Genomic DNA, 20,974 nt, shown 5'->3' with positions numbered 1-20,974 from the left:
CGGCCCGGCGTCCCCCGGGTTCCCGTGTGTTCGCCCATCGGCGCCGTGCCCCCTCAGCCCGCCGCCGCGTACCGGCAAGATTTCCGCGCGGGTTCTGCGTTTCAGGTGACCTGCGGAGACCTGCGTGGTAGAGCGTGGTGACGGCGTTCTAGGAGGGGGGTCGGAACAGGGCACGCGCGCTAACCATGGAGGAAGATGAAGAGGAAGACTACATGTCTGATTTATTTCTTAAGTACGTAAGTGGCTCTTCTTTTCCCTCTTAAGTGATGATAAACATGTAAAAAAAAAAAAACAAAAAACACAAAACCCACCAACCTGCTAATATTTGCTGGATTTACTCTTAGGCAGGATGTAAGGCCAGGCTTGCCCATGGTGAGGCGGGTGAAGGAAGCTATCCAGAAGGAAGAAAAGCAAAAAGAAGCCAATGAGAAGAACAGACAAAAGAGTATAAAAGAAGAGGAAAAAGAGCGACGTGACTTGGTATTGAAAAGCGCATTGGGCAATGAGAACAAAGGCTTTGCCTTGCTCCAGAAGATGGGCTACAAGAGCGGCCAGGCCCTTGGCAAAAGCGGTAAGCTTGTCGCTGCCTGGAAGCGTGTGCCTATACTCAGGTGTACTTTTGTATTTCAGAGACCGTAGCTGCCGCTCCATTTGCAGACAGGGCGAATAAACGCCTCTCTGAGAGCCCTGGCGTTACTGAACTGTGAGTGTGTTGTGGCCGAACAAAAGATGAGAGCAGATCTCTAAAAACTGAAATGAAAATGGTACAGACTATCGAGAGATGCAAGGGAAGCAGCTGTACTTGCTGCTCAGTAAATGCGTTTCCATACGTGCATGCCTACAGGAATTGCATTAAGAGGGTTTCCGTGGGCTTGCAAAGCTCATAATATTCCAGAAAAAGTCAACCCCTGTCTTCGAATTTATGGTTGGATTCTGAAGAAGAAATGGTGCACGCTGGCCCACCCTTGTGAAGCCTGAACAGATGAAGTAAAATCAGTAAACCAGAGCATCAATAACTGCTGTGCCAGTTCAGCATGTCTCTAGCAGACAATCGGTAAATGAACTGGGCCAGGCAGGTTCTTTTTATTCTTCATCTCTGTAGAGTTGTGAGATTCTAGAATGAAAAGTGCTACAGAAGGCTGTAACAAAGCAGTCTTTGTCACAAGTACGTTTCTACCTGTGAAGTTATCAACATATTCCTTCAGCTGGGTAGCGTCCTGAGAAAAGCATATAGCAGTCCAGCAGACAAGCCAAACGAGGACAGGGAGTTCCAGTTCAGCTAGGTTATTTGTAATGCACTAAATATGCTTTGATTTGGGAATTTTTCAACTTCGAAGCAACAAAATCCCAGGAAAATGTCCATATTTAATGGCAAAAGCACCTTGCCTGCTTGAATATACTGCACAAATCATAGTTTGAGAAAGGCCTGAGTTCTTAAATGGACCTATTTTTTCCCTTACAGGAGAAGGCATTGTGGAACCTATTCCTCTGAACATAAAAACAGGTTTGTGATACTTCCTAAGTTACTTAGTTGGGTACGAGAGCTTCGCAACTGCTTACATTCATCTTTTGAACTTACCTAGGCAGAAGCGGGCTTGGTCACGAGGAATTAAAAAAGCGAAAAGCTGAAGAAAAACTGGAAAACTATAGACAAAAACTCCACATGAAGAAACAAGCAAATGAACAAGCTGCAGATCAGTTCAGGTAAAATGATGTAACTGATATTCCAAGCAGCATCTAAACAACGATTCTTTTTATGCTTTAAGTTTGGTTATTCTTCTAAAGGTGTTACTATTTTTGAATGTTTTGAATGAGAGGTAGGAGTTGAAATACACTGTAATTGTTTCTCAGTTCTAAAGCAAAAGCAAATGAACGCTGTAATGCTCAATGTGTGTGCTGCATCGTTTATTTTTGTAAATGTTAATAATGCAAACAATATACATACTAAGGTCTCTTGAGTCATTTGCAACTTTTAAAATCAGAGACCCATGTCATCTTTTTAATCTAAAATCCACAGATAATCCTGAGCAATGTTGCTACAATGGTGTTAAAAATCAGGGTAATTTTGTTTAGGTTTTATTGTTTTTATTTCCTCCTGATTTGCTTGTTATATGTGGAGAAGGAAAGCCTAGGGAAGGTTGTGTCTTGCATATGTTTGGTGAATCACTTTTTTCATGTCTTACAAAATCCTGGTGAAGAAACTGTTCGGTGTAGTGTGATCAGAAAAGGACTGTCCTGAAGGTGTAATTCCCAAGAAATACATGCATGCTCCCACAGAGACAATGTCAGAAAAACTTGAACTTCAGCATTGTCCTGATCTGAAAGAACAGGGCTAGAATCTTAGATTTGCTTTTTTAGAAAACCTGTTGACTGTAATGCATCTCGCTGTTTTGTCTACCTGCTTATTTTAGCTACCTACTTTTTCTTAACAGAGTAAGATTCAAAAACAAACAAGAAGAACGTAAGATGGAAGGGGACCTCCGAAAAAGCCAGAGGGCCTGCCAGCAATTAGATATGCAAAAAGTGAGTCCTGTATTTTGGGGCAGTTGGAAGGAAGCCTTACAGGTTAGAGATACAGGTTACAAAGCAAGCAGTGATTCAGTTCCTGGAAGTTCTCTAAAATTGTGGCAGAAGTAGCCTGAAGTGGCAATGCTTCAGTCCTCTTAAAATATTTCAAAGTGTATGTTTACACCATTAAGGTATTTGAAGGTGTACACCAACCTCATGGTAACGTATGTGAAGATCCATGTTAATTTGCATCGTCAGAGCTCCCCTGGTTTTGCTCCTGCATTCTTGTGGTTATTTCTGAGCTGTTTGCCTATCTTTCAGTAGCCAGAGTCAGGCTGTCCTAAGTGATGGTGCTGTGTGCCTCACATGAGTGACCAACGTCATCACAGAATGGTTGATGTTGGAAGGGACTCTGGACCAGCCACTCTTGTCCAACCCTGCTGCTCAAGCAGGGTCACCTAAAGCAGGTTGTCTGGGACCATGTCCAGACAGCTCTTGAGTATCTCCAGGGATGAGGATCATCACTGAGGGAATCAGTAGATTCACCAAAGCATCATTTAAACAAAAACCCAGAACAAATTACCTTCCACGTGCAATAGCAGTGAACTACTATGAACTTCTGCCAGTTGAAAACTTCAACTCTTTTTCTTTTCTCTGTTAACCCGTAAGAGGTTAATACACAAGTTCTGCTGAGATTGTTTGATACTCCTTAGTGTGCTTCAGACGAAGTCGGCTGAATTAGCTTGGATCATCTTTTTTGACTCTTCTTCCTTTAACTTCACATGAGCTGAATTAGGAAGCACTGTGTTATCTCTTGATAAAATAACTTGAGGCAGCATGTCTTCAGCTGATAAAAAAGGGTACCTGTTCACAGCCTTGGTGTGAGATCATGTTGGTGGTTGTTCAAAAAAGTGAATAATCCTTTTTGTGGACCACTGTAGTTAGTGTTCCAATACAGCTTTAGTAATTCTTGATTATACTAGACAGGAAAGTTTTAAAACCTAACATCTCACCTATTAGAAATGTCTTTTATCCAGCATCTTAGAAAAAAATAAATCCTACAAAGGCAAATAATTTTCATTTAAATCCTTCATTATTTAAGGACATTGATGTTCCCAAGGAGACTTGGTATTGGCTAGAACCTGAAGAGGAGGACAAAAAGGATGAGGAAGACAAGGAAGACGAATGTACAAGCTCAGACTTAAGTGTAAGCTCTGCAACTAAATTAATGGCTTCATTCAGAATTAAATTTAATATTCCTTTAGGAAGTACATATGTATGTATGCATACACGTATAAAGGGTATATGTATACCTGCCATTTTCCAAGCTGCAGTGAATGGCCTCTTCACAATCTTAAGAGCAGCGATGTTTATAGCAGTTACACAATAAAACAGAAAACATTAAACCACTGATTTATTGGTTGCCTGTTTTGCAGCTGATCTTTGGAAAAAGTAGGCTAGGAATTAAATTATAAACATTTTCGTGTCTTAGAAAAGATATGCAAGATCACTTACTTGATCAAAGTTACTTGCTTTTGAGTTTTACTTTTGGATGCCTCATGTCATGTCTTAGGCAGAGTTTTAGAATCACTAAGTAATTTCTGAAAATGCTTCACAGATTATCTCAAGATGGACACTGGAAATTCGGATTTTTTGAGAACTAGATTACACAGCCGTTGTTAGCCTTGTGTGTTTGATTTGCAGAGATCAGGTGTGACAAATCCCACCAAAAATACCACATACTTGAAATAAGGTAGCTGGGTAGTATTTTTATCTCCCTTCAGTGCAGGTTTCTTAGCTGGAAAGAAGGATGAGCAAGCAACAGCCATTAACTTTCCAGAGATCATGAATTCCTGTACCGTGTGCTACAAATCTGGGAAGCTTCAGGCTTTACTGAGCTACAGCACCGTGAAGCTGCTCCATAGCAAAATGTTAAACAGTATCTTTTAGCAAATCTAGTAGCTCAAACTGTTGTATGGTACATGACCCCAAATCATTGCATACCTGTACCTATCTCTAGGTATCAGAAAAGCTACACATCCTGACTGCCTATTTGAGAGGAGAACACTTTTATTGCATTTGGTGTGGAACAACCTATGAAGGTGAGGAATAAACCCGTCTTGTGTTTTACTTTGCTTATGCGGCTAGACTCAAATAATACAACATATCCTTTATGTTTCTCTTACTGCAGTCTTTTAAGTCTACACAGCAAATTTGCCTTCCAGGCTGCTGGTTTTTGCACAAAGCTTTGTACATTTTGATTATAAGACAATTTTTAGGTGTTTATATGCACAAAAAAACCCCCACAAACAAACAAGCAGCCGTGCTGACATTTATTTGAGTTGGTATTCCTATTAATTTTGTTTTGAGAAAACAAAATTCAGACATTAAAACCAATACCACAAAAAGCTGTGAAAGCTTGCAGGTGTTTCTGGAACAAAACACTATCCAGTTTCACTACACCAAAAAGGGTCAATTTTGTGTTCACTGTTTTAAAACAAACGTTTGGAATTAATAACTCACAAACCTTCTTGGGATTCTATTTAATCTGCTTTACATGGATTCTTCAAATAATTCTAGCATATTTTTCTCCCCTCTGGGGAATTACTCACTTTTTTTTTTCCCCCCACTTATCCTGTAGACTCTGAAGATTTATCTTCAAACTGCCCTGGGGACAGTGCTGCAGATCACGACTAAAGCCTTTCTAAAGGAAGGAGTCCTAGATAAGTACGTATATAGTGCATAATATATTTTAGAAAGTTTGGAGCTGTGCCATACTGAAGAATTGACACCAAAGTATACAGAAGAATAACTTGACGGGTTGAACTCACGTTTCTGAAGCACCTTACAGATTTTTTGCTTGATGCACAATTTAATAGGAATTAAAACTTTGCATTTAAAATTGAACTACCAGAAGTAGAGGCAGGTTATGCCTTCCACAGTCTTTGGTTATGCCCTGCCCAACTGAACAAGATCGGCTCATAATAAAATTCAAGTTTGGGAATAAATATTGGCTAGTTACACTTGTATAATGTGTTAAAACAGGTTTTTTCATCTTACAGAGATGACTAAACATCACTCTCTTCCTTACTGTCTTAGACCTGGTGGGGAAAAAAAAAGTGCTTGTTCAACATTACAGTGATGTTATTTGAACTAATACTCTGTATGTAAAGGTGTGCATTTTGCATAACTAAATAGTACCAGATCATAGTGTTGGGTTTGTGGTTTTATATAAAAAAATAGATTTTAATAGACCTTTTATTTTTAGGGAACAGCAGTTGCTACTTTAAACAATCACTAACGGAAAGGTACTGCTGAAGCATACTTTTTCTGTAGTATTTGTATCAAAAACTACTGGGGCAAGCTCAATGTTAAGTAACAGTAAGAAGGTAATGGTCTTAAGGGTGCTCCGTCCAAGCACTGTAAGGGATATTCAGCCAAAGTTTGCCACATGCCAATTTTGTTATTATAAGAGTAGTTTTATGGGTGAAAGACAAGAGGAAGTGGAACTAGGGGTATTTTGTCTGTGTCAGGATATCATTTCTTGCAGATCTTGACCAATGCAAAAAAAATATTAATTAGTCCAGCATAGTGAAACACTATGTATTTGTGATTCACGATAAGGAGAAAAAAACTTCAGACCTTACAAAAGGATGTAAAATCAGATTCTTATTTAGCAACAAATACTTGTAGTAGATCAGCAGTAATTACCATAAGAATATAAAAATTACTGTGCTTTCACTTATATTTTTCCTTTTAACCAAGCACCCACTTCTAACCCATTTAACATTTCAGAAAAAGCATACAGTACCTATTTTTCTGCTTAGAAATCTCTGCTCATTTGCCTTTATCAAGTTACGCAGACTCAGCAGCAATGAGTAGTTTGGCAAGATGCAGCAAAAAGACAATCATCTGAAGGACTAATGTGCCTGCCTTTTCTCCCTGCTCCCCCCCACCACACACACACACACACACACACACTCCTTCCAGTCCAAGCATATCCAAACTCTTTGAAGGATGGAACTGAAGAGTAACAGGCAAACTGCTGTTACCTTTTTTCGAGCTGACATTTATGCCACCAAAGGTATTCAGTACACTCAGTATTACAATAAGAGATTAAAACCTAGCAGTATGGGAGAGAATGTTTAAGGTGCTCTCTCAGCACAGGATTTTGAATGGTTACTACTGAGAAACTCTGGAGAATTTTGCTGTATTAAGAGCACCTTAAGTGCTCCTTTCAGGAAAAAAAAAAAATGTAAAGCCTAAGGTTTTCAAAAGTTTAGAACAAACCTAAACTAGATTTCCTAGAAGCTGAATGCTTACCATATAAATTCAAGGAATGCTTGTATGTATTTTTTAATTCTAGACCACTGAAGGTGTTAGGTGTTCAGAGGTAAGAAAGTTCACCTTAAAGAACTGAAACTCAATGAAGAGTCACCCACACCTATTCTTAAAACCAAGACTAATTTTGGTAGAAAATGGGAGTATTCTAGTAATTATTAAAAATGTCACTGAACAAATCAGAAAGGTTCAAGTCACATCCCCCAAGACAGCACTTCTTCCATGGAAAGCAACAGAGAACCTCAACTGATAATGGAGGAACACATGTTAAGAGCGTGCATACAGGGATTTGCCACAGGCCAGTTAGCACCACATCAATTTAACAGTCTAGCAGACAAGGATTAGCTTCTTGTACTTATTGTACAATATAGCTCAGCTCATCCACAACCTGTGTTTCCAGGTAAAAACCGCAAGTGATTGCTTGCAGAAGTGTGGTGTCCTGGTCTGCAGCCGATGGGTGTGAATGGTGATGTGACCCTTTTGGCTGACGAGCTCTTCAATGGCAGGAAGGCAAAACACCATGGAAAAGACACATCCTAAGTCTTGCTGTTGCTTCTGACATTTACTGTTAGCTCATCAGTTTCAGCAGACATCGAACTCTGGATTTAAACGCAGTCTGAAAGCCATTTAGAAGGGCATTTACCGAGTATGAGTTTTAAGAAAGTTGACTTTATCAACAGACTTTGAAAACTCAAGTATTTCAGATGCAGAGTATCTTCCTGAAGAGTCTCTTGAAAGCATCTTCTTGATTATGGGTGCCTGCAAAAAGAAATTAAATGTCGATAAATTGGTTTTTTATGAGTAAACAAACTAACTGAAATAAAGCATTAAAATCACATACCTTCGTTGCAAATTGGTTGGAGAAGCTCTCTGGAAGTTTACCATCTCGAACATCACGCCATACCTGAAATTCATGAATGAGAACAGTTTCACTATGTTTTCCTTGATTATATTTTCTATCTATCTCACTTTGACCCATATATTTTACTGAAGTAATTAGGAAAACATGAATCTACAAAAAAGGTGATGAAAAAGAAAGTAACTGTAAACAGTTTGAAGGGTTAATTAGGAAAACATGAATCTACAAAAAAGGTGAGGCTTCAAAAAGAAAGTAACTGTAAACAGTTTGAAGGGGTTTTTTTCCATTCAGTTGTACTTTGTTTTGCTTTTATGGTCTTTTCACCATCTTCTGTCCCTTTGTAAGCTTAAAAGCTTCACACTCTGCAACGTGTTTGTTTCAGCACGATTATCCTTTTTTTCTTAATGTAAAAGTAGTGGGTTTGTAGCCTCTTACCATAAGGGAGGGGGGGAAAAAAAAAAAAGCAAGATGACTAAATTTCCTATTTTGGATGCTACTGTTTGGAAGCCAAGCAGGCATGCTTCCTTCCTTTTACCTTGTTCAGTACCACACGCTTACTTCTGTATCGCTGCAGAAACTGCTTCGTGGAGTTCAAAGCAACTAACATCTAGAGGATTTCTAGTTACATGCTTGCAGACAGTGTTTCTGGGTAACAGCTGGGTTTTTTCCCACATGATGTAGCTTTCTGGTTAGAGAGAGCAGTGCACATCATTCACTTTGCTGTTAACTAGCGTAATGTGCACCTGAAGATGACAAGTTGCATTCTTGCGCACTTAGCTATGCATCCTGAATCATTAGCAAGTCTTATGGATGCTACAGCTGGCTTAGCAAGCCCTTATAGCCAGTATCCAGCAAAACTACAGCTCCCATGAGCCTCAAGCTTGTTCCCTGCTCTTCAGCAGTAGCTTTGGCCTGTGACCCTACCTGCTGGTGACCATCAGCTGAACCAGTTATTCAGCACATAGTCATTAACTTAGCTTTTCCATGATGTCCTTTCAGCAGGGCTTGCCGGCACCATACAACAGAGTTTGTCATGCTCCATTAAGTGAAATTATTTTTTAAGGTGATGGAGCAGCTGAAGACCATCCTAGGACTTCCCATCCACGTGACTTCCCCACTTACCTACAGACACAAGATTTTTATGCTTTAAGGAAACGAGCAAATAATCAGTCTTGCCCTTTTGACTGTAAACACTGTGGGACTGCAGACACATCTGCAGTCAGCTCTGAGCAGGAACAAGAGGTCTTGGAAAATACTACAAGGTAGCTCAACAGAGCCAAGTTGAACCTGCAAGTTGAGCAGACGCATTGGTATGGTTTTCCTCATATTGGCAAAAGGACTAAGCTAACCATGTTCAGGTGCTTCTGGGTCCCACCATGTACATGTATCTTACAGTTACTTGAGACAAGATACTCAGCAGCTACATCGCTGTCCTACAAATTTATAGGTTTGCACATATAAGCCATTACACTTAAAATGTGCAAAGTACCAAGAAAAAGCAAAAGACAAATATAAGATACCTCTTCAAAAAAAAGCTTAAGTAACACTGGTTTTCTTTTTGAAGCAATACCTTTCTCAAAGCTACGTATTCCAAATCACTTGTTTTCATTTTGGAAAACTGCAAGTATTTTGGCTTTATAGAAACTTTGTTCTTGCTCCACTGTGCAGTGAAGATGAGAGCGTGGCAGATGCAAAGCTCTCCCGTTCATAATTTGAATTTTCTAAAATTAGAAAAATATTCCCTTCCAACAAAAAGATTTATCAGAAACTTTAAGTCTTTTTTGCTTGATGTTATTCTTTAGCATGCTCAGGCTTTAGTGTGTATGTCAGTGTCCTGGTTGCGGCTGGGATAGAGTTAATTTTCTTCATAGTAGCTAGCATAGTGCTGTGTTTTGGATTTAGTACCAGAAGAATGTTGGTAACACACTGATGTTTCCAGTTGTTGCCAAGTAGTGCTCAGACTACTCAAGGACTTTTTGAGCTTCTCCTGCTCGGCCAGGTGCATAACAAGCTGGGAGTACAGCACAGCTAGGACAGCCAACCCAAACTGACCAAAGAGCTATTCCATACCATAGAACGTCATGCTCGGGGGGGGTTAGTTAGTCGATCAGTTGGTCGCGGGGAGACTGCTCGCGGCTGGGGGACTGATCGTGGCTCGGGGAGTGATCGCGGCTCGGGACGGGCTGGGCATCGGTCGGCGAGTGGTGAGCAATTGCATTGTGCATCATTCGTTTTGTATATTCTGTATATTCTGTTACCATTCTCATTATTACTATTATTATTATTTTCTCTTATTGATCTGTCTCTATCTCAGCCCACGGCTCTAACCTTTTATTTTCTTCCCGACTCTCTCCCCCATCCCACTGAGGGAGGGGGAAGTGAGCGAGCAGCTGCGTGGTGCTGAGTTGCCAGCCGGGTTAAACCACGACAGTCAGTGAGACATAAGTGAAATAAAACCACAAATATCTCTTCACTTTGGTCATTACATTTCAGCTGAGGTGTGAGGACTTACAGGCCTTACCCAAATGAATCAAGGGGAAGATGTAAATAGGGACAGTACTCTAGAGACACAGATTTCCTTATAGCGTGCAATTAGCACGTGATACCAGCAGCAAGGCAAAACAATGACAGCAAGACTTCTTTTTTTACATTTAAAGATTACATACCTTACTTTTCTCATGACAACAACTGAACGCCGAAAGAATTTCAAACCAAATTAATCCCAGCGCATAAATATCTACTTCCTTTCCATATCTGTCCCCGAACTACAAGGATTAGAACAAGAACAACATAGGCATCAAATCCAACTGGACAGCACTTCTTTAAGCAAAATTTAAAGTCAGTAGAAATTTCTACCCCAGTGCTAGAGGACTGGCCCTACTTGGTCCTCTTACTAGTCATTAACCCTTTCTGCTACAGACCTGTTAAGCAGTGTCTATTATGTCCCATTAAACACATTGAAACTAAGACTTCTAGAGATCTATACAGATATGGCATGCCAATCTCTCTTCTCACAATGAAACAAATAGGACCACTCAAATGCCACAGGTCTCAGAGGTCCTAAACTCAAATTGAAATACATAGTCTGCTTTTGCAAGAGCGCTCCTTACAGCACGCAGCGTCAGACCCTGTAGGTCAGCACAGCGGAATGAAGTCACCACACTTGCAGACAGCTTTCTCCAGAACACAGTTATCTTCCTGTACAGTCACACCAGGGAACTTTAGGCGACTTGGTTTAGTACTGCAGTTAGGATTGGGAATATTCAATGCTGAGTTTATAATGCAGCTCTAGTTAGAGAGACACTAATATAGCAGGATAATTACCTGTTCTGGTGCCATATACGATGATGTTCCTGTGTTCTCAGTCAGAGTCCCACACACCGCAGAAGTCACAAGACCGAAGTCGCCTATTTTTATTTTATCTTCATGTGATATGAATATATTCTGAGGCTGTATATATTGAGGAAAAAAAAAAAAGCTAATCACTATATGACTAAGGCTTATCATCAAACATAATTGGCCACAGAAGTGCTCCCCGTAAAATTTGATAACTGTTCACAGAAATTAGCATTATGAAACTGATGGGGTGGGAAACAGAAAAAAAGTTCAATTAATTTTTAAAAACACAAACTAAATTTCAAGTAGTACATGCCACAGTAACTGCAACTATTTTTTTCCACTAGCTCAGTCACACCTGTATCATGCTTAAATGTTCTTCAAATACATTGTGCATATACCATTTCATACCCTGAAGTGCTTTTTAGTCTTCAGTCCTAGCCCTGCGATTTGATACACTTGGGCAAAGCATTTATGCTCACATGGAATTCCACTCAAATCACCGTTTCTCCTAGGCACGGCAGGATTATCTGTACTAAGTCAATGGCAGACTTGGGGCTTACTACAGGCATCTCAGTATCACTTCTAAAGTTTCCACTGAACTTCTGCTGTAGAAGTCACTTCCTAGCTCAAACAGAATCCAACACAAAGCATAAGTAACAAGCCTTAGGCCGCAAGCTGTGATCTTGTAAAGACTGAAATTCTATCCAAAAAAGTAGCATTCAATTACTTGTACGCATATGTGATACAAGAGCAACTAGAGTACGTTCTCAAACACAGTATGCATTAGGAGAGAGAAACTATCCCTTTACAATATGGCAAGAGAGAACTTCCTATGCTCAATTTTCCACTTACTTTCTTTCAATTATTTTATAAAGTCAAGTCAGTATTTCTTTATCCAATAGGCAGTCCTGTGGCCTAGTAACACACAATATACTGAAAATACCTGATAACTGATGACTACTGATTATTTTGAACTAGTGCATTCTGAGATCCTCCAGCTTACCTTCCAATTTCAGGATAAAGTCCAGCCAGTTGCTGAAAAAAAATTATCACTAGCAGCATCAGAAAAGGCACACTACTAGGGTACATAATAGACTAAACAAAGACTAGAACAATTTAACACTTTTTGAAATTCCAGTAAGTACTTTTTTTTTTTTAATTACTTATCCTACTTACTTTGAGGTCTCGATGAATTAACCCTTCAGAATGAATATATTCCACTCCTTTCAGGATTTGTAAAAATTTGTTTTCTGCCATGTCATGATACTTTCGTTCTTTTCTATTCTTTTCAATCCAGTTTTCCAATGACCCTTGTTCACAGAACTCCATTTGGATGAAAACACAGCGAATGTTTTCAGCCGACTTCTGCCTGCAAAAGAAAATGATATACCATATTGAAATTGGCAAGATAGAATTCCTCCCAACCCATCAATGATTCTCAGGTTCCTCTTCTTTATAAAACCTTTTTGTTAATTATTATTATTCCTGGAGTTCCCCAAAACAAAGTCTCCAAATCTCTTGATTTTAAAAAAGATCCTAGACCTGTTTGTACTAGATACAAATACACAGAACTCCAAACCAAAGAATCCCGGCTCAGTTGCTACATATCCATGGAATATTCGTAATGTTCCACTTCCTTGTTCACACTGAATGTTTTCTGAGTGCTCAAATTCTGCTCCCCTCATATCTAGAGGCATGTCCTAGGCAGGAAGACATGAGCACTGTCCTTGACTCCCATCTTGCCCTCTAGGAACTGATGCAAGTCCCTGGCAGGTGTTCTCCACTCTGCCCAAAGACAGCGTTAGCCTTCCTCTCCTACCCAGAACCATCGCATTCTTTCCATCTCTGTCCCTTCAAGAAGGTAGTGCGGTCACCATCTTTGACAACAGCCTGCAAGTTAGAGAAACGCTTCCAAGAGCTGGAAATCTAGAGGAAATCTATTCACCCACCCTACAGCCTCACATTTTCCAGAAGAGTTCCCTCACCATCAGCCCACAGGATAGGCTGAGGCTGGAGGTGGTGAGGGGAAGGACAATATGGAGAAGCAGCAGCACCACTTTTTCCTACTTGGACTGTGTGATCTGAGTGCCCTGGAATAAAGCCGCCTGAGGCACTGAAAGAATAAGCATTAAGTGGCTCGGGACTCTCTGTAGCCTCTGTAGCCTCAGGGCACTAAGTGGAATTCCAGGCTGGGACCTCAGCTCTGAGAAATTATTTTGTCTTTTACCCAGTAATTGTTCAATATTGTGGATACATCCCTAGCAGAACAAGGACATCAGGTTCTGATAGGGCTGGAATGCTATTAAAGGGGAAATGCTTAGCCAGTGGACGGGACGCTATTAAAGGGGAAATGCTTAGCTAGTATACGGAACTTAGTTGCTAGAGTAGAGAAGCAGTAACCACAAGGAGGATAAGATGATGACAATGAAATAACCAATGAGTGAGTTAGAGGCTTATATGCTTGTTGGATAGACAGTAGTATGTACGAATTAGAAAAGTCTACATGACCATGTGTACGGGGCTTGGAAGAATATAAAAGCTGTATGCAAAGGTGTAATAAACAGCTTCTGGAGATCATATTGGTTGGCGTCAGGAGTCCAGTCTTCCGCACAATATAAAATGCGTAAGTGATATTGAGACTCCAACATATTAATGGTTGAGTTTTGACATGAGAGTAATGATTCTACCACTTTTCTTCCCCCATTTTACTCCTCATTTACTGAGCGCGCTGGAGAGATACCACACCAACCATAATTTTTAATCCATTAATACTTTATGGCTCTAGGTAAGCGAGGCAACCTATCTGAAGGGTATGAATTTACAGCTAGCGAAAAGAGCTTACCACAGAAGCTTTGAGAAGTTAAGAACCTAACTTACAAGTAAAACTCCCACCACTGTCTTCCCAGAAGTCTTAGTGTTGAAAGACTACCTCTAAATGAAACAGCGTTTCATTTTGTATTTCTGTTCTCAACAACCAAAACTGTTTCAGGCATCATGGTTAAAATGCTAACTTAGAGAAATAATGAAATCTGTGAGAGCCACTGGCTGACCAGTCTGTATTAAAATAAGGAGACTTCCAATGAGGAATTTGGCAGCCAACTGCAAGACAATTTTTTAGGTTCTGTTGTTAATTCTAGCCCCAAATTTTGAGTTCTGCATTCTTAGATTCAGCAAGTTCTGTATATTAAGAGAGAGGAGAAAGATAAACTTACATAACTTATCTTATTAATCAATGAAAAGAAGATATAATACTTAATTATATACAACCTGCTGCTGAAAAGTACCATGCCTTTTTCTCCTAACACTAAGTATTTAAGTGTGCATATAATGATTTATAACCAGTCATCAGCCTTTCTTTTTACAACACAAGATTCACTATGGCAAACGAGTTTGTGAGTGTAAAGTACTATCTTGTAGTTACCTTGAGTCTGAATGTTTTACACAGTCGTAGCCTTCCCAGCTACAGTAATACCGCACTATGTTTTCGTGGTCAAGTCTTGCAAGTCCTTTTACTTCACGCCTTACGTTGCTATTTGGAGGGGAAAAAAAAAAAAAAAAAAAAAAAAAAAAAAAAGACATTTTCCTATAAAAATTTAATACCAAGTTAAGTAAGACATGGTACCAAGCAGCAATGTACAAATAGTTTTACATTCCTTTAGGAGAAGAACATAATATTCTCCTTCATACAAGTTCAAAATTGCTGTTACAAATTCTGTGGGTTTTCTTTCATCTGCTCAGTTATTCAAAGTGCAAAAATGTTTTAACCGTATTAGAAACGAAAGCCCCACTCAAAAAAGCTGAAAAAGCAGATAGTTGCAATGTATAATTCCATTAGGTGGCCAAACACAATGTAGCAAACAGCCATGTTTTCTTTTCACCTCTACACAGTTTGCTTACATATAGAGAAGTCAGTGTAAATACTCAGGAAGAACTATTACTAGACTTGGTTTGCACTTGTAACATTGCCTAGTGAAGGAAGTTCAAACCCACTGGCAGACCAGCAGTCTTTACCTGAAGAATCAGTAGAATGTTTTTCAGTATAGTTCTCAGGATTGCAATACAAATGAAAATAACATATATTTGTAAAGAACATAAGAATTGGAAGGGCAGTTACACAATGTAAGGGACAAGTATCTCCAACCACTTGAAATTTTTCTAGCAGATTACCTAAAGGAAATTCAAGTTTTTCAGCTGCTGGTAAAATACTCCACTAGGTACTGGTTACAGAAAAATTACTTTTAAAAAAAAAAAAAAAAAAAAAATTAAGATCATCATTCTCAGTTGAGATTTATAAAGGACAAGTAACACAGTGTGAGAATAATGACTACATGGGTCACATATATAGCATTTTCCAATTACAAACCACAAAACGTATTACTTTCATTTTTCTCTATTTTTTCTAATTATAATCATTATGCATTACTGATATGTAAATTTTCCACGTAAACTTTCAACAGTAACTGCTGCTTTCAAGATGTTATTAATTAGCAAGTTTTCTTCAAACACATTTTTCAATATTAATAACCAAAGTTATTCACTAACTGCTATATATAACATATAGTATAGGTAGCATAATTAATTGATAATTAATTTATAATTAACACTAGGGTATTCAGGGAAATCTACTTTTACAGCTTCATCTGAAATTATTGCAGTGCATGCAAAAATTAACAAAGTTGCATGCCGTTTTCAGCGTCACTTAGAAATAAAGAAAACAGTTTACCAGAAAGAATAGACAATTAATAATGAAAATCACTGAAGTGCTCCTAGGATTATTAAAGAAACAAAACAAAGTACTAAAATCTTGATTAAGGTTGTCCTAAAATAAAATACAGAGGTAAATATATAGTACGTACTTTGTGAAGTCAACCCGTTTGACCGCATAGGTTCTCTCATCAAGCTTTGCTGTTGCTTTGAAAACATTCCCAAAGCCACCTTCACCAATAGGCTCTATGTTCTTAAAACTGTCAAGAAATCTTTAAAAAAAGAAAAAGATGTAACACTTCAGTATACTTAACGTTAATTTTACAAGATGTAGAAATGATCCTGACAGATCTAATACATCTGCTGAAATGCCATTCTGCAGGGATCACTCAACACCTATACAGGTCTAAATCATAGTCCTGAAGATTAAAAGAACAAGGGAAACTGAGCCTTGAAAGCATGTAGGGTAAATACCCTCACATCTTCACACAAATGACTTTTGGTTGTAAGCAGTAAGTATCATTGCATGTCAGCTGCTACACTGTATTTGAAATTTCCAGGAAAAAAGAAAAAGTAGCTCAAACACAAATTTTCTTTGAAAGTTATTTTTACAGCAGTATTTTCCCCACATTTTATTATAAATAAACAAATATAGACCTGGCAGGTTACATACTGTAACTGCCATACAGATCATCTTAAAAAAAACCCAAATCCTTCTTACCTTTTATTCACTGTGTATGGACTTCCATTCTCCTCACTGCTATTTGTGTCCAAACTTGGCAAACTTTCATCCAAGTCTGACATCTTTCTTTTCTCTTCCTTGTTTCTTGCATTTTCAAAGTTAGCTGCCATTTTTCTTTAACAAGGATAAAAGCAAAACTTATGAGCCACTTTTCTAATATGTGACCAGTGAAATGTACCTCCCAATAGTGGCATTTCTTTGCCAGATATAGAAACACTGAAGTGGTTTACAATATTGTTTATGGGAGATAGCCACCTAGAAATAAACACATACCTTTGATGTTTCGGAGCTAATCTTGGTGCGTTTCCCTATGTGAAAAAGAGAAAAAAAAAAAAGAAAAAACCCTAAATGAGATATCCTGAATGTTTTCACTATACTTGGTTTAAAAGATATCTGAGAAAGTAGTGAGGAGTTGCCTATAAATGTGTTCATACCTTATATAAACAATGTAATAAGAATGAAGCCGTATCTTAGCTCAAAATTTTTCACATATGCTGTATATGACATCAACAGGCTTCCCACAGAAGACAAGGAGCTTAGTTTGATCCCCTTTCTTGGGCGTACTGCCCATTTGGTGAACAGTACATAAATCAGGTCCCCAGTACAGAAGACAATGCCTAATGGTTAATGGTAAGAAAGCACTGACTGTTCTTCGGAAAAATGCACGTGTTTTCTAGTGATTAGTGGGTAAAGGAACAAACTGATGCTACACTCTGACAAGAAGCTTGCTCTATTAAGGGTCTAAAAGGTAATTATGAGGAAGACCATTTTCATACTGTACCTGAAAAGGTGAAGGCTTTTCGCATACTGCCACGTCTTTCATTTTTTCTACCAACTCTGCAGCCGAGTCTCTACAGCAACTACTGCTGTTATTGAAAAATTATAGGCTAATTTTAGGTGACGGTAACACAATCCTAAATAAAACTATTGCCACAAGAAAAAAAGCAGCATAAAAAGCCAACACAGTTTTTAAAAAGCATTAACAATCATGAGTGATTTAAACTACAAAACTTCATGCTGGAAAGCCAATAAAACAATAACATTTTGTAATGTACTCCTCTATTTCTATGATCTGATCTCATGATGTCTAGGTATCTCCAGGATATCTATTCTACTCTAGCCTTTAATTAAACTGGTTAAATACTGGTTATTTCAAGGCAGTACAGTCACCTCTAGCATTGCGCTATCACAAAGCAAGCTGATATGTACAAAGAACATTAAAAAAGTAGTAGTGGCACTACAGTCAAATTAACTGCTGGGCACAAAAGGCTTGACCTAGGGTCCCCAAATCACACTGAAACTTCCTGCATGTTCATTTTCTTTCACTAAGCAAATTTTCCCTTTGGTGGAAATGAAGATTTATGGAGAAAGAAAAAGTTTAAAAAAAAAAAATCACCAAAAACAGAGAAGAAAGCAGAATGTGGAGCACAGGAAAGTACCAAAATTGAATTATCCCAAGTTCACAAGAGTGTCACGATAGGAAAATGAGTGTTAAACATGGCATGAAATAATGCTACTGACTGAGATAGGTTTTTCCGTTATATCACAGTAAAAATGCTTCTGAAAGAATTACTCATGGCAAAATATATCAGAAAGCCCTGAGATTATTATAAGCTAACCCAAAAGGACTCAAATTGTGCAAGTACAACAAATTTCGCTCCAAAGTCTAACAAATATAAGCTCAAATCAAATGGCTTTATAGTGCAGTAAAGAAACTATGACAGATTTTATTTAGAACTAGATCGCATGACCCTCTAAGATTAGTAAATACATTTTATCACCTTATCACTGAACCCAACTTACTCCGAGTCAGACGGAGTTGGCACTCGAGGGGAATTACCATGTTCGCTAGATGGAGAATTGAATTTAGACTCTTCACTTTCCATCTGAAAAGAGAAAAACCAAGAATGGTTAACAAAATCACATTAAAAAAAAAAAAAAAAAAATCCCTGGTGCAAAGGGCAGGGGAGGGAAGATTACAAGGTCCTAAGTGGAAGCCCTTAACGGCACCGAACACCCAAAGCCCTGCGGAAGGCAGGCATCTGCCTAACTTCCACCCAGAGGAATGAAACACGGGGCCCCGTCCCAGTGAGCGTTTTCCCCCTCCTATTGAGACTACACAGACACATTTACAGAAGCAGAGTCTGGGAGCTATTACAAATCAGGATAAGAATAACAGTTATTAAAAGCAAATGTTCATTGCATATGCAATTGTCTGTGTGGAAAGCGAGATCTACGTAGGCTTTGGTATACGTAGTCAGCAGAACTGAAAATCTGAATCTGTACAAAAAGATACTCGATGTCTTCAGCGTGAAAACCCTGCAAAATCTGGATTACTAAATCGGGGTCAACTAAAAAAAAATTAATCCTAAATACTTAGTAGAGGTTCTTCCCCTCTTTCCTCCCTTCCCCCACCCCATGACATAAAAGCATACACGTAACATTAAAAGCAATACCTAAAATTGTTCCAGACCATAACCAGACAAAAAGTAGAAAAACTTAAGGGTTTGTGTTTCAACACAATAAACAAAAGCGCTTTTTTTTTTTATTTCAGGAGTACTGGGCCTTTACTACTTTTTGCTAGTTACATTTTATTTGTTACACAGACACTGCTGGGGATTAATAAAAATTAAAACCAAACCAACCCAACCTACCCTCAACTGAGAATAATTGCTACAGAGGCTCTGCTTGCAGCAGTACATTTCAGACTTTGATGAAAATGCAGCACAGGAGAATATTATGGAAGGGTCCTAGAGCTATAATAGGCCATTGATTACACGTTTAACTTATAAAACAACAATAAAAGAAGCATTGAAAATTTACAGTAAACAGCCAAATAATGAAAAAAAGTACTTAAACAGCTTTCTTCCCTTTGAACTCCACTTTGGGATGTACAGGTGAATCGGATCAAGTGAAACCAAGCAGTTTTATGAGCAGAGCGGCAAGACGGGCACTAAGGGCACCCTGCAAACGTGTTGAAGCCATCGAATTACGGAGCAGTTGTCAAGAGAAGAAAGGAACACCACCCACTCTGGATACACCAGGGCAGCTTAACAAAGGCAAACACATTTCCTCACCCTCCTTCCTCACCAGAGGAGGAAACACTCCCAGTATCACATACCAACCCTGCTGTAGAACAAGAAGGAAAATAGTTCAGTGGTAAAAAGTAGAAAAAGCACTGAATAAGAGAGAACAAAGATAAAGAAATAATTAGAAATTCTTCCAAATTAAAGAAAATGATATTTTATTGGCTACTTTTAGAGATTCATCTTCAACCTTTACTAGCAAAAGAAATAAAAATAAAATCCTACAGTTTACTCACCTGTTTCTCAATCATTTCCCAGGAATTTTTTGCTGCTACTGCTTTTGCTTCCTTCTTATTTTTACCAGTGCCCGTACCGTATTCTACATCATTTATTTTAACCACAACTGTGAACCTGCAATGAAGGAAAATTTTCTAAAACATTGTTACGTTTTGTCTCTTATATACTCAATAACCTTCTCAGATTCCACTTCTCTATTATCTACGAAGCACCGCAAGTTAACTGGGGAGGTATTTAGGTATTCACGTGCTTTTATTATATCTAACACCCGATTATCATAATTCTTTAGTAGAAATACTTTTAAATGTTGCCTCCCTAGTCACAAATGCATCTACTTTATTAGTTCTAATGGTATTTTTAAATACTTAACTGCTTTTTAAAAGGAAAATGATTTCAATTTTTAAAAGCAAGAGAATGTGTAACATCAGCATAGTTACAGTTTGTGAAGCCCTAACACCAGGACACACGTCAGCAGTGTAAAACTATATGGAGAGGAAAGATGAGCCACGCCTGATTTCACGGATCCAGACATGACATCACACGCACCTTTGATTCACTGCTACATAACGCTATGTAGTAAGTGCAGAAACCGTGGCTGGTGCTTCAGCAGACACGAACTTAAAGGCAGTCCCAAAAACAAACCAAGTCCTGCCCTTCCACACTCAACCTCTGATCCCTTCCGCCCCCGTTGCACAACTGTGCACGCACCACTCCCCATACGGCAACCCCACGCGGCGGGCGCAGGGAGCTGATGCAGCTCAGGACGGACCATCCTGGGTCTGGCAGGGATGGAGCACCGTAGCACCTGGTCTGGTGCTACATTGTGGATTTGGGACTGAGACAGTGTTGGTAACACAACAATGTGTTTGTGCTACCGCTGAGCAGTGTTTGCACAGCATCAAAGCCTTTTTCCCACCCCACCCCCCCCACTCTGACCTCCCAGCAAGTAGGCTGGGGGGTTGTGAGAAGTTGGGAAGGGACTGAACCAGGGCGGCTGGCCAGAGGGATATTCATAGAATCATAGAATCACTTTGGTTGGAAAAGACCTTTGAGATCATCGAGTCCAACCTTTAACCTAACCTTGCCATCCCACCACTAAACCCTGTCCCTAAGCACCTCATCCATCCTTCTTTTAAATACCTCCAGGGATGAGGACTC

General features: G+C 39.0%; 2 protein-coding genes across 7 annotated transcripts in view; one reads left to right on the top strand and one right to left on the bottom strand.

Moving 5' to 3' along the window:
• Positions 1 to 6: 6 nt before the first annotated feature.
• On the top strand, positions 7 to 7,338 carry GPATCH11 (G-patch domain containing 11). 4 transcript variants are annotated; one of them, XM_035892019.1, is made up of 9 exons: positions 7 to 232; positions 349 to 571; positions 1,463 to 1,504; positions 1,584 to 1,704; positions 2,433 to 2,523; positions 3,611 to 3,715; positions 4,529 to 4,610; positions 5,150 to 5,235; positions 7,250 to 7,338. In XM_035892019.1, exons 2-8 carry the CDS (start codon positions 370 to 372, stop codon positions 5,203 to 5,205), a joined length of 699 nt encoding a protein of 232 aa, XP_035747912.1. In that variant the 5' UTR covers positions 7 to 232; positions 349 to 369; the 3' UTR covers positions 5,206 to 5,235; positions 7,250 to 7,338. The 4 variants fall into 4 exon arrangements, with proteins under 4 accessions (XP_035747912.1, XP_009634737.1, XP_035747911.1 ...); XM_009636442.2 differs by having other exon boundaries at positions 345 to 571; XM_035892018.1 differs by having other exon boundaries at positions 7 to 236; positions 345 to 571.
• The window catches only part of EIF2AK2 (eukaryotic translation initiation factor 2 alpha kinase 2), a 19,389-nt gene continuing 3,656 nt past the window's right edge, over positions 5,242 to 20,974 (bottom strand). For 2 of the 3 annotated variants that reach the window (XM_009636423.2, XM_035892017.1), the window contains exons 2-13: positions 19,816 to 19,930; positions 18,297 to 18,379; positions 17,275 to 17,359; positions 16,767 to 16,801; positions 16,473 to 16,607; positions 15,904 to 16,023; positions 14,469 to 14,576; positions 12,224 to 12,416; positions 11,033 to 11,158; positions 10,375 to 10,473; positions 7,691 to 7,753; positions 5,242 to 7,608 (exon numbers count right to left, since the gene is read on the bottom strand). In XM_009636423.2, coding sequence (XP_009634718.1) covers positions 7,489 to 7,608; positions 7,691 to 7,753; positions 10,375 to 10,473; positions 11,033 to 11,158; positions 12,224 to 12,416; positions 14,469 to 14,576; positions 15,904 to 16,023; positions 16,473 to 16,607; positions 16,767 to 16,801; positions 17,275 to 17,359; positions 18,297 to 18,379; positions 19,816 to 19,930 — 1,282 coding nt within the window. In that variant the 3' untranslated portion in view covers positions 5,242 to 7,488. The remainder of the gene's footprint in view (positions 7,609 to 7,690; positions 7,754 to 10,374; positions 10,474 to 11,032; positions 11,159 to 12,223; positions 12,417 to 14,468; positions 14,577 to 15,903; positions 16,024 to 16,472; positions 16,608 to 16,766; positions 16,802 to 17,274; positions 17,360 to 18,296; positions 18,380 to 19,815; positions 19,931 to 20,974) is intronic. The other variant, XM_035892016.1, reaches the window with a different exon arrangement.

Source organism: Egretta garzetta, unplaced genomic scaffold (genome assembly GCF_000687185.1).
Source record: "Egretta garzetta isolate BGI_Z169 unplaced genomic scaffold, ASM68718v1 scaffold54, whole genome shotgun sequence".
NCBI classification, from domain to species: domain Eukaryota; kingdom Metazoa; phylum Chordata; class Aves; order Pelecaniformes; family Ardeidae; genus Egretta; species Egretta garzetta.
This window is presented reverse-complemented; position numbering and strand designations above follow the sequence as displayed.